Here is a 12,753-nt window from a genome sequence, read left to right on the forward strand (position 1 = left end):
TAGTGTAGTAAAAATTATTGTGAAACAAAGGAGTAGTGCATTTGACTTAAGCTACCAGCAGACTGCTCAATAAGTGTACATTTGTCTCCGATTAAATGTGTATGTTTTGCAGATGCTGTGCTAAAAATATATTGCTTTTTAGGACTTAAATAAGGACGACGCTGGCTCAGAAAACAGGAGAAGAACACGCTCGTCAACACGGGGTGCTGTTGCCACACCGCCCCCTCCGCCGGCGAAGAGAGAAAAGAAGACACCTCCATCTGGTGGGGGAAGAGGTTTGTTGTGCAAATCTTTTGTATATCAGTTACAACTAGTCTGATCAAATGGACCAAGAGATTTGGTGAACTAATAAAAGTTAATACAGTACACTGTTTTGATTCTAGTGTATTAGTCATCATAGTGCATGAATTTTGAAGTAGGTGTTTTCCTGCACTGCCACTAACAGAATTTTGTGGGTTCTGTAGGATATTTTTCGAATATTTTGGCATCGGGGCCCAGGACCACCTGTGACTTGTTGCTAGGTAATATTGTAACTCTATTCTGTTTTTACACCAGTTATCTCTGTTTCTGTGCAAATATGTGCACTACAGTGATAAAGGTAGCAATATGCAATCAGTGAAAGAGACTACATGAAACACAGAGTAGTAAAACAACCCTCAGATATCTGTGAAAGTGCACTGGTGTGCAAAAACTTAGGAATGAAAGTAACTTTAGCATGAAGTTTCTGCCAAGTAACATAGCTTGATGAAACTTAGCCTATACCTATGCTACAGTATAATGCCGAAGGTAACTGAAAGATATACGTAATGACACAAAAAGAAATGACACTTTTATGCAAAGACAATGCTTACACTGAAGTCGTGACAATTCATGACGGCCCCATGCACATTAGGTAAGTTGAGACGTGGTTCTTAAGAGGGTGTGTGATCACCACAGTTCGCCATGCTTGTTCTGCGACATGCTCCCATGCTGGCCATAAGGCCGGTAAGGAGTTCTTGTGGTAGGTTATTGCATTCCTCCTCCAGCTCAATTGACAAGTACTAGATAGTCGTCGGTGTGCATGAAAATGGCACATTGTGTGTCCGAAATGCATCCGTGCCGTGCTCAATAGGATCTAAGTTGGGGAAGGCCGGAACAGGCAGACCAGTCCATTCGCCAAGTAACTTCTAATTCCAAGAGCTGCTCCACTTGCACTGTTTGATGCAGGTGTGCAGTGTCATCCATTAAAATGAAGTCTGGGCCATACACACCTCTTAAAGATGCCTTTGGGGAAGGAGTACAGTGTGACTGTTGGCAAGTGAATGTGCTGTATTCTAAGATTAGCAAGTCAGTGCGCCCTTGGAACATTACTTGTGTGCCTCCCCATACAACACGTGTACCACCGAAATGATCATGTTCAACAATCCTGCTCATACAGTGAGAGATAGAAACATGTAATGAATCTAGGAACACTCTCGAATGTGATCATTTTGGTGCTCCACAGTTTGTGGCATAATGTTGCATGGGCATACTGACCTCCAAATCTTTGATTGCTGTACACTCATTGGTGAACTTTACTGTGTCACTGTATATTTCCTCTATGTGCGTTTTTTCAGGATGTGTTCGGCCCCAACTGAATTTTTACAACAGGATGTTTGATGAAGGGAGTGATCTACCTGTTCCACTGTCTTTTAAGTCCCAACAAGCATTTGGGGGACGTGTTGGGGAGACGTATTGGAGTGCGTCCACATATACCAACCACCATCCTCAGTTGTCAGCTGTGCTGGTGGAGGAAGACAATGCCCCAACCTTGTAGCCAGCATCAGAATTTTGCAGAGCATCCATTGCTGTCCATGCTTGTCGCACACCATATTTGTTAAAAGTTAGAGGGGCTGCATGTGCACTAACTTGTGAAGTGTGTGTTGGTAACGTCTGTTGCGATGGAGTGTAACAATGCTATAGTAGCAGCTGAATGAAAGGACCATTTTCGTTACTCAATTTTCTTAGTTTCTTGGAATTTATCGTATGTTTGATCATTGGCACTAATGCCCTGCAGCGTACATCATTTTACAGTCTTTGTTGTCCACTGTGAAAGGATCAGATTTTTATGTGTGTGTGTGTGTGTGTGTGTGTGTGTGTGTGTGTGTAGTATATAATTCAAGTACAACTAAAAACAGTTGCTTCTAAGGAGAGTAGGATGTGCTACTTCGTGTGTTGATGACTGCAAGGAATTCTGTTAGGAAAAGCTTCATGTTAATAATCTGTGATGGGCCAAAGTCTCTCTCTCTCTCTCTCTCTCTCTCTCTCTCTCTCTCTCTCTCTCTCTCTCTCTCTCACACACACACACACACCTCCCCATTTCACTTCTTTGATTTTTGAGTGGTGTGTCATACTGCTGTAGGGACAATGTCTTCTTAGACAAAAGTCATTTCACAGTGTATACATGCCGTTGGATGCAGGGTGTCACGAGATAGATAAACATTTTTAATAGTCAAATAATGGAAAGAGTAAAAATAATCATTCTCCACGTAGTTGCATCGAGCGATCAACAAGTACACAAATGAAATTGAATCTGCAGTGATGAGAAATCACTCGCCCGTCATGCTCAAGGGCTTACGGAGGCCTGAACTAATGGGCACTAGTCTTCAAACTTAGTCCACAAACGAATCACCTGTCCCATTCCCATGTCATTAATTCCATAACCACTTCCACTAATCTGCTAGACTGGACTGGAACATGTAACCACTTACTCTACCAGTGATTTTGCTACCTTTCATTGTGGCCTAAAATATCTTTTCTATATCTCCCAAAGTGGTAGTGTATTGACATCTGATGTATATGAAATATCCTGCTTCGACCAAGTACCCTCTCCTCAGACACCCCGCCATGTGGGTTGTATCTCTGTGGATATGATACATGTAGATTTAAGACCCGTCTATGCAGCCAACCAAGCACATTCTATTCCAGTCCTGTCTGTGCTGTACGGTACCTTATCAGAGACAGAGCTACCTTCGAGAGCAGTTCTGTCATATACTGGCTCTTTTGTAACTTCTGTAACTCTTGTCTTATGTGGAAGTTAACACCAGTAAGCTCTCTGCCCAAATGACTGGACACTGCCATGTTGTGCCTGAGAGCAGCAATGGCACACAATTCCGAGCGCAACATGGTCAGCTTTGATAACTATTGTGCAATATGTGTGTCTGGATCCTCCTTGAGAGACCTTTCATAATTATGTAGATGGGAATTGCCGTTACAACTTGTTCTTTGATCCCGCAGTCGTCATTATCAGTAGCCCCTGTCCCGAACCCACCACTATCCATGCATCTGCTGACCATTTCACTCCATTAAGGCAGATTCATACTACACATCAATGGAACGGAATGTCAGACCATATTACTGCGAAATGGTAAAGTGTTCATACTAACTGGACAACACAAATGTCAATATGTTTCCAAATACAAGACAGTGAAAGTGAGGCTATCTGATACCATCTTTGATTCCAAAAGATAACATGTTGTACTAGAATTAGGGAATTATTGATGGTAAAATGTTAACTGCCAAAGCAAATTTCATAATTGATGTTCTTTTTCAGTTCTGTGTGGTAAACTGTCCAGAAGGGGGGAGGGAATTATTTGCTAGTGAAAATATATGCATACAGTCATGTTAAAAAATATTTGTAAGGGAATACATGAAACCTTTATACCTTATCCATTGTGGTATGTTTTCCCTACATAGCAGATGACAACTGTATTTTTCTAATTCAATAGGGCTGACGTTTCACATGAAGGAAAGGTAATTAAATGGAAATTGCTTCATCAAATTATGGTCTTATTTGCAGACAGTGTGTCTGCTCTGTAGTTTTTATAATACATATGCCATTTTTTCCTTTGATACATTATCGTTTCATGCAAGATCACTCAATATAAAAAAATATTGAAGTTGTAATGGAACACTTCCAGTGTGTCACAAAAATGATGCAAGGTAATAAAATAAGACCAGGAAGACACAAATGCACAAATTCTGTTACTACAACATGAGTGAGCAGGGTAAAAATTAGGTTATCTTCAGATGTTGGAGACAGACACTGTTCACCCGCCAACATCATTAGCAAAACTTTCTTCCTGACACACCTCAATCTTAATGCTCCATTCTGTTGACGACTTGTGTGACTGCTCCATCGAGTGCAGATTGATCTTTAATGTGGGCAGGTTTGTACATAGTATCTACGTCTTGAGCCACTACGAATTAAGATAGAAAGAAATTAAAGACATTAGCTGCAAGTGGGCATTGCATTAAGTCAGCGAGGAAAGTAGAAAATTTGTGCCTGCATACTAGACAGATGCGCTGACTACGCCATCTGGACACAGTGGTCACCACAATCGCATGGACTATCCAGCACTCCACCTGTCCGACCCAAACTGTCAATGTACACATGTCCAAAAGATAACACACCACATAATATAATTATGGCAATGACGGCCAGTGATCCCTTAAGTGCTGATGTGCACACAAAGCTCAAAATCTTACGGGAATTGGCGAGATGTAATTCCTTTGTGTGTCTATACTTCTGTCTGTTTTCTCTCTCTCCCTCTCGTTTGCCCCTATGCTTCCTTTGATTATTACTTATATGTGGGACGTATTGCTCTTCTCTGTTACCTTGTGGAGTCCATTTTCGGCACTTGCTTTGGTGGCTTAACTTCACACAATCTGCAGCTTTCCTGGTGGGTGTGAACCCTTCACTACCTTGGCTTTGTGAAGTGGCCCATGTTCACCTTGGCCTTCATTCACTTTCTAAGGACACTACTCCATCCTCACTCTAATGCCTTCAGTTTCACGACCTTTGCATGGAACTTCTCGATAGTACCTTTGTGCACACTGATGGCTCTCGGACTGGCTGTTGGGTCAGGTGTGCCTTCGTCATTGGCGCCCATGTCTTTCGATATCGGCTCCTGGCACACTGTTCAGTATTTACAGCCAAGCTATTTGTCCTGTATCAGGCCACAGAGTACATACGGTGACACTTTCCAATTGTATCCTCTGCCGAGACTCACTCAGTGCCCTTCAAAGTCTATGTGCACTGTCCACTGCTCATCCCTTAGTGCAACGGGTCCAGGAAAACTGGGCACTGACAAGGCTGCAGTCCTCGTACCCCATCCCACGAGTTCCTATATTCCCTCCGATGATCTCTGTGTTGCTGTCTGTCAAGAGGTGGCGTCCCTTTGGCATTGCCAATGCTCCTCCTGTCACGGGAATGAGCTCCGGCTTACTAAGCCTCTCCCAGCGGCTTGGACGAGCTCCTCTCTGCCCACTCGCCGAGATGAGGTCATTTTGACTAGGTTGCGTATTGGGCACTGCCTTTTTAGACATAATTTGATAAGTGGCGCTACCCCACCACTTTGTACACATTGTGCCCAAGTTTTAACTGTGCGCCACTTCCTGACAGAGTGCACATTTTTTACAGCCATTTTAGCAAATGATGCTCAAGCTGTCGACCGCGTTTTACTTATCCGCCAGAGCAATATGGTGAAGGCCATTTAATTTTTAGTTTTGGACCTCCGTTTCTATATGGTGTTCTAGCCTAGTCATGTGGACAGTCGTCCTGCTGGAAGATTTTGTCACAGTTAGGAAAAACATTGAGCATTTAGGGATGCGCTTGTTCTGAAGTAATGTTCAAGTAGTCCACAGCTATCCTGGTGCCTTCAGTTACTGTCACAGGTCCCAAAGAAGCCCACATGAATACTGCTTGTAGCATAATACCGTATTTACTCGAATCTAAGCCGCACTTTTTTTCCGGTTTTTGTAATCCAAAACACTGCCTGCAGCTTAGAATCGAGTGCAAAGTAAGCGGAAGTTCTGTAAAATGTTGGTAGGTGCCGCCACAATTAACTTCTGCCGTCGAATATATGTAGCGCTACAGAGGTATGCTTTGCAGGCACAAAGATAAATACTGGTGCCAAAACCTCTGCGTCAGTAAATAAATTAAGGTGGAAGAAGATATTTTTTTCTCCGCCCCGAGTTTCGACCACTGCATTTTCATACATTATCCAACGAAGTAAATACAAATTCCGTATTGCTGACCTTCGAATGTAGCAGCCTTTCAATGTACTACGAAAATCCGACTGGCAAGACTGTTTGGGATGTTTGTCAATATGGTCCACTCAAAGTTCTGAATTTTTTCCTACTTGTGGCAAGAGATGGTTGCTAATAGGAACTTTTATGAATTGTGAATCACATGCAGTATTCTCTTCACCATACGAATATAAACATTTTGCCATGTATTCTTTCGTGTTTGCTGGTATCTCAGTTAAATCCTGTCTGCCTAATAAACCACGAAGCTAGAGTGGGTCAACAGCAAACGCGGAAGAATATACGTATAATGCCATGTTTATATTCGTATTATTCTTATGCCGAATAGTGATACAGTCAGAAATGAAGCACGGCAACTGACTAGATTTTTAAATCTAAGATGACTCTAATTTCTGTCCAAGATGTAAATGTACTAAAGAGGCGCCTGCAAAGATTTTCAAACGAAGAAAAATTTTCGGTAAACTCTCCTTCACAACATCTTCTATCACACGCAGTCTATTATTTGGTTCTTGTTGATTATTATCAAAGAAAGCAGCAGTGTAAGTAACAACAAATAGCAGTCTCTTGCCATTGTTTCGCTAATGAGATGATTCCTTCTCTCTCTCTCTCTCTCTCTCTCTCTCTCTCTCTCTCTCTCTCTTTAATGTTTTAAATTGGAAGCGGCAGTAGCACGCACAAAAGCAAGACATGCCGCAAGCGACGACAGGTTGTAAACACTCATTATCAAAATGCGACAAACAATGCATGACACAGTACAATAATGCATTTTCAGCTTAGAGTGGCGTAAACACCTATAACAAAGGAACGGCACTTATCAGATCAAAGAAAAATAAGCAATCAATTCAAACCAGACGAAGCACGTGAAAAAGGAAGGGTACCCGTATGAGTATATACGGAGTGCCTGACGCATAATAATTGCTACCTGGTAAAGCTTAACTGCTAAGCTTACGACTCGAACCAAACTACTGTAGCTGTATCGTCATTCATTTGACCTAGATTGTGTATCATATTACAATGGACCAACTTTGTTTCGATTTGGAGGTGCGGCGTAAAACTTTTCTCCCCCCTTGAATTTAGAGTCTCATTTTTCAGGTGCGGCTCAGATTCGAGTGCGGCTTAGATTTGAGTAAATACAGTATGGCCCACACTGTCTTCCATTTGCAGCATGGTGCTTGTTTCGAGCAACTGTTTTATTTGGATGACTGTACATCTAGCTTCACCATCAGTGTGATGTAAGAAGAAGTGACCGGGTGAAACGTTCCCATTGATGCACAGTCCAATCTCAACATCATTAGGTAAATGTGGAAACACGTAGCAGTTGTCTGCTCCAAAGCTCTTGTGCCTGCAGCACCATTGTAGCAGACCTGCCACAGATTGTCATCAGCCCTCCTTAACAGAGTGGGTGAGCCTCTGATCTCCACATTCTATGAAGTGGATGTCGAACAACAGTTTTCACCACCTGTTTAGCACTTCCCATAGATTCTCTCAACAGTAGCACACAAATAACTGAACCAGCTTCGCTGCTTCTGAGATGCTTGTGTGCAGGCTTAGGCTCATAACAATCTGTCATTTATCAGGTTTGATTTTGTCAATGGATAACCACATTTTGTGGCCTATATTGTCACTTTAGAGATCGCTTATTTGTCTTGGCTCTGCTTACACGATTCTGTTATTGCGTCATGTGCATGCAATGCCAACAGACAGCTTACTGTCTCACAGTGAACAGTGGTTGTAATCTTACTAATATCGGTGTATCATTTGCACATTCTATGTTGAAACGTTATCATTGGCTACACAAATCAGCTGATCTATCGTCATATTTTCTCCTGACTGCTCATGATACGAGGCCTGTCCAGAAAGTAAGTTACGATCGGTCGGGAAATGGAAACCACAGTGAAAACCAGAAACGTTCTATTTGCAACAGTTAGGTACACCTTCCACCTACTTCTCTACGTAGTCGCCGCTCCAGCTTCCAGTTTTATCGTAGTGTTGTATCAACTTTCCAATATCCTCGTCATAGAAAGCAGCCGCCTGTGCTTTCAGCCAGTTATTTGCACTGGTCTGCAGCTTGTTGTGTGTGGAAAATTTTGTCTTCATAGCCACCGGTTCTTGTGAGCAGAGATGAGACTCGGGGAGCCAATTACAGACTGTATTATGGGTGACCAAACACTTCTCATCGGAAACGCTGCAGGAGTGTCTTCATTGCCCCTGCAGTGTGCGGCCGAGAATTGGCATGAAGAAGGAACTGCTCGACAGTTGTGTTATGTGGGCTGCATGAGAGGGGCGAAATCTCTAACCGGGCCCTCATACTTGGCGGGAGACGCTATTCCCTACGCATCTTCACATGCTCACTGTTCACTCAAAATAGAAAAGAGCGACGCGACACGATCGACGGGCACACTAGAGACACTGCCCAACACATCTGTGCAAAGCTTTACTGGATTTTCCCAGTGGTTTACATTTCGCGACCGATCGTAATTTACTTTCTGGACAGCCCTCGTAGTACACAGACAACATGTTTTTGCATTTTGTTTTAATTTTCCCCTTCAGCTGGTTGAGGAGGCTGGGGTAATACTCTTTGGTTATACTACAGCTCTGACAGTGATACTTCTAAAACAGTATATTGTCTTTGTCCCAGAAAACCAAACATTGTGACTGGTTTGGTAGATTTCTGGCTGCAGGACGTCCATTGTTGCACTGATCCACTATGGTGTCATTTCCCTGATCATTCTTTGGGTGTGGGATCATAAATGTGGAACTAGGTTTCATCCCCAATCACCAACCGAGTCAAAAGTCCTGTGCAGTATGAAATTGGTCCTGAAAAACACTGGATGTCTGAATTCATATCTTGTTGTGATTATGGTTGTAACATATCGGCACTGACTTCGCTGGAAGCTATCTTGTGCCTAAGATATTGTCAGTAATAAATCCAACACATATTCAGATCGTGTCCAGTGTATCATCATCTTACTAGTGGAGGTATGCCTAGTTTACATTGCTCTTCCTAGTGTTCGGTTGAATTGTTTTCATTTTAAGAACAAATGTTGAAATATTTTGTGTAAAATGGAAACAACTCAGATTAACACCGAGAAGCACACCATTAATCAATCACACTGAGAAAACCTGAGAGATATTTGCCAATCTTTAAGGATGGGCCTGCAGACAGCTTTGCTTATGATCATGTTTTTCACTGCTGCGGACCATCAATGAATTCACATTCGTTTATTTCATCTTTTTACAACAGAACTATTGCCTTTCAATCTAGCCTAGCCTTGGGAAACATTACAGATGTGATTGACACTGCAAATAAGATTTTGTATTCAGATAGAAAAAGTTTGAAAGTGCTATACATCAGTAGCAAGGATACTAATATGAAGAAACCTCAAAGTGAACAAAAGGTTGTCCACCTAATTTGAGGAGCATCTTTTGTGGCGTACAGATGTCATCTGATTAAGAGCATGTCATAGTATATGCTTAGTATGGGGAGTTGCATAAAACTAGTCTTCCACTGATGACAATAATAATCATATATAATCTTCTGCAAAGCAGTTTAGTGCACAGTGTATTTTAAGGCTGAATAGTGCTACTGCTGTTCTGCTGGTGGTTTAGATTGTTTTGATGAATGTGTAATTACTCATTAACTGTTCGCTATTTTGCTCATTTCAAGATATCGTCCTTAATTTTCAGGCTCGAAGCGTGGTCGTCCCAAGAGAGATGCTGACGAGAAAGAGGCTGCTGGTGGAGCTGACGAAGATGCGGGGGCGCCACCAGAGAAGAAGGTGGCGGAGCAGAAGGAGGAGGGTGACGCAGGCAGTGCCGAAGACAGGGCCGACTCTGGCAAGGATGCGGCTCCGGCAGAAACCTCTGCTACAGCGCAAGAGGACAAATCTGAGAAAATGGATGTAAGTCTGTAGTTATTGTTAAACAAGAAACATGGTCAATTTTTTTCTGTATGCTGTCTTCCACTTCTGTCTGTAAACCCACACCTGTCCCTATATCTTTCTTCAGGTGTGGCTATCTATTCTGGCACTGATCTCATCAATAGTGTACAATCGCACAAACATTATATTAACATCAAAATTTGTATCATGTTTATATGCAGGCATTGTGTGTGTCTATTTTCATTTACAAATCACATAAAAATGATGAGTTCAGATGGAGGTCTTTCATGCACGGGCAAATGCAGCCTATTTTGTCTAAGCAGAAATTATAACACCAGTACAGTTAAGTATGACCCACAATGCTTGACCATATCCCAGAGGCCGTAAGCACGTTTGCTTCTGTTAGGTAATCATGTAGCAGGTCACACGATGCCATTTGTTATTTACCATTAAAAACACCTAAAAATAATGAGCCGTGTTTATTCTCTCTCTGCTTTATCATCTGAACTTTACATATACACTATGCGACGCTTAAATCTGGACAAATGACTTTTTTTAATTAAATTTATTAAAACAAAATACAAATGAAAATCCTTTTACATATTAGTAGTAGTATCTTTCAAGAGTAACATAACATCCCATTGAGCCACAATGAGTGCATCCATTCTTGTACTGAAGTGATCGCTCACATTACAACAGCACTGTCCATATTCGTGAATGCTGCTTAGATAGCAGTGCGCAGAGATGTGACATTAGCATGCCTCATCTTATTGGTAACTCTTTAGACTATGCTCCAAAGATAGTAGTCAAGGGGGTTCAAATTCAAACTATTCGGAGGCCAGAACTCCTTTGACCAGAACATGTCAACATTATCTGAGAGCCAGTTTTGGACTAAATGGCTCTTATCAGCCCCTCCTCTGCCAAGCATTGTTTGCTAGCTGACATTCAGTACTGATTACGATTTCCTCTCAATTGCCACGGATCCTCCGGAATCAGCGCCAGAGCCTTTTCGGTGACTGCTACGGTATGACACGAGTTTCCTCGACTAAAGTTTCCTCACCAGTTAGCGGAACCCTCCCCAAACTTCTCCGAAGCATTATACTTGGCCACGTACCGTAAACAGTTGCATCTTTAGTACTCGAAGAATCTTAACTATTTCAATGGGGGAATGGCCAGCACAAAGACTTTGCACAATTGCAGCTCTTTGGTTTTACCTTGTCTGTTTCAACTCGGCCATTTTGAGGTTCTGACTGACGGATGCCTAGGGCTTTCGAGAGCCTCCGCCGGAACTATGATGTGGTGGGAAATTCAAATTGAAATGTGCCCATGTTCAAGTACCGCATTCTTTGCAGTCATTCATAACCTCCTGTATGACACAGCAGAAACCCTTGTTCCCGTGGGAGCTGTACTACTATTTACGGCACTCTACCTGCCATTTCTCAAGCAGAAAACTTCTGGTGCTAAAATTTGCCTGTTTCAAGACCAAAGGATAACTGTGGGTACAACCAAAATTAAAACAAATTTGGATGTGCTTAGTGACATTGAGATCAATACTTTCTCTGAAGTTATAATTTTAGGTTATTTTTGTAGGAAATAGACTTCAAAACAATTTTATGTCACTGCAGAGTGCATAAGTGCTGTGATAATTGAGTGAAGATAGCACTACTCTCAACAGTGCCGATCCTTGGATGTGTGTATCTGAATTTCTCTCTCAGAACTCTCTCATGACATAATACCTCACTCTTCTGCACCCATACATACATTTTGTATCCTCTACTGCCACTGTCACCAGTGGTGGTAGTATTATTGCTATTATAATTATTAATCATTACTATTATTCCAAATGGTCATAGATGCATCCAAATCTTGTCAGATAATCTCACTGCTATTAGATAGTGAAGCAGCTGAAAGACAAAAGCGATTTTCCTTTATTTTTACATGTGTTTCTTCTCAGCCGGAAGCATCTTGATTACTACGGTAAATCCATATGTGTTACAATAGCATCAAATGAAATAAAACCACATACTCAACACTAACTCCTTTTTGGTAACCAAAGGCCTCATATTAAATGTTTATGGCTGTGTGCATCGCCGCTGTCAGACATGAAGTGTTACAGTTATCTTAAACTCTGTCAGGTACATTCAAAGATAAACCAACAAGAAGTAACATTTCTTGTTGGGGAGCCAGAGCACTATCAGTATACACTTTGGTGGGAAAGCACCTCATTAAACATAATGCAAGGCAAGAAACAAAAGTATCATGAAACCTTAGGATATAACTGACACTTTTTTGGGCTTCAACACATTTTCGAATTTGCATGTTTCACTCTTTATGCATTTGGCTTAATGATGTACTTTCCCACCAAAGTGTCTATCAGTGCAAAAAGAAATGATACTTCCTGCTGGTTTTTAACTTCTGAATGTAACTGACTATAGAGTTTACAATAACTACAGGTTGTCCATAAAGTCCGTGAACACTTTCAATCCGTCATAACAAATTTGTTGTGCCAGTGGTAAATGGCCTTCCTTGTTGGTGGCTTCTCACCATACTTGGCTCTAAACATCTGTTGAACAGCTGTAGCACGCTTGTTTTTGTCGAACTCAGATACACAGAATGCTCGCTCCGCACCTGAACTCGCCATGTTTGCGACTAGTGTTGACTACCGGCAAATTACCTAACTATGCTGTGAAAGTATACATGAAAAAAAAACTTAAGGGTTTCTCTTCAAAATGACATATGTATATCTGTACAATGTTTGGTTCTTGTGCAATAAATAATTGAAAGTGTTCCCGGAGTTTATGTACAC

At 41.7% G+C, this 12,753-nt stretch overlaps 1 protein-coding gene across 2 annotated transcripts in view; it reads left to right on the top strand.

Moving 5' to 3' along the window:
• The window catches only part of LOC126426916 (skin secretory protein xP2-like), a 242,360-nt gene that overhangs the window by 204,256 nt on the left and 25,351 nt on the right, over positions 1-12,753 (top strand). For both annotated transcript variants that reach the window (XM_050089020.1, XM_050089021.1), the window contains 2 exons: positions 143-275; positions 9,754-9,968. In XM_050089020.1, coding sequence (XP_049944977.1) covers positions 143-275; positions 9,754-9,968 — 348 coding nt within the window. The remainder of the gene's footprint in view (positions 1-142; positions 276-9,753; positions 9,969-12,753) is intronic.

The sequence above is a fragment of the Schistocerca serialis genome, chromosome 11, assembly GCF_023864345.2.
Source record: "Schistocerca serialis cubense isolate TAMUIC-IGC-003099 chromosome 11, iqSchSeri2.2, whole genome shotgun sequence".
NCBI lineage: Eukaryota > Metazoa > Arthropoda > Insecta > Orthoptera > Acrididae > Schistocerca > Schistocerca serialis.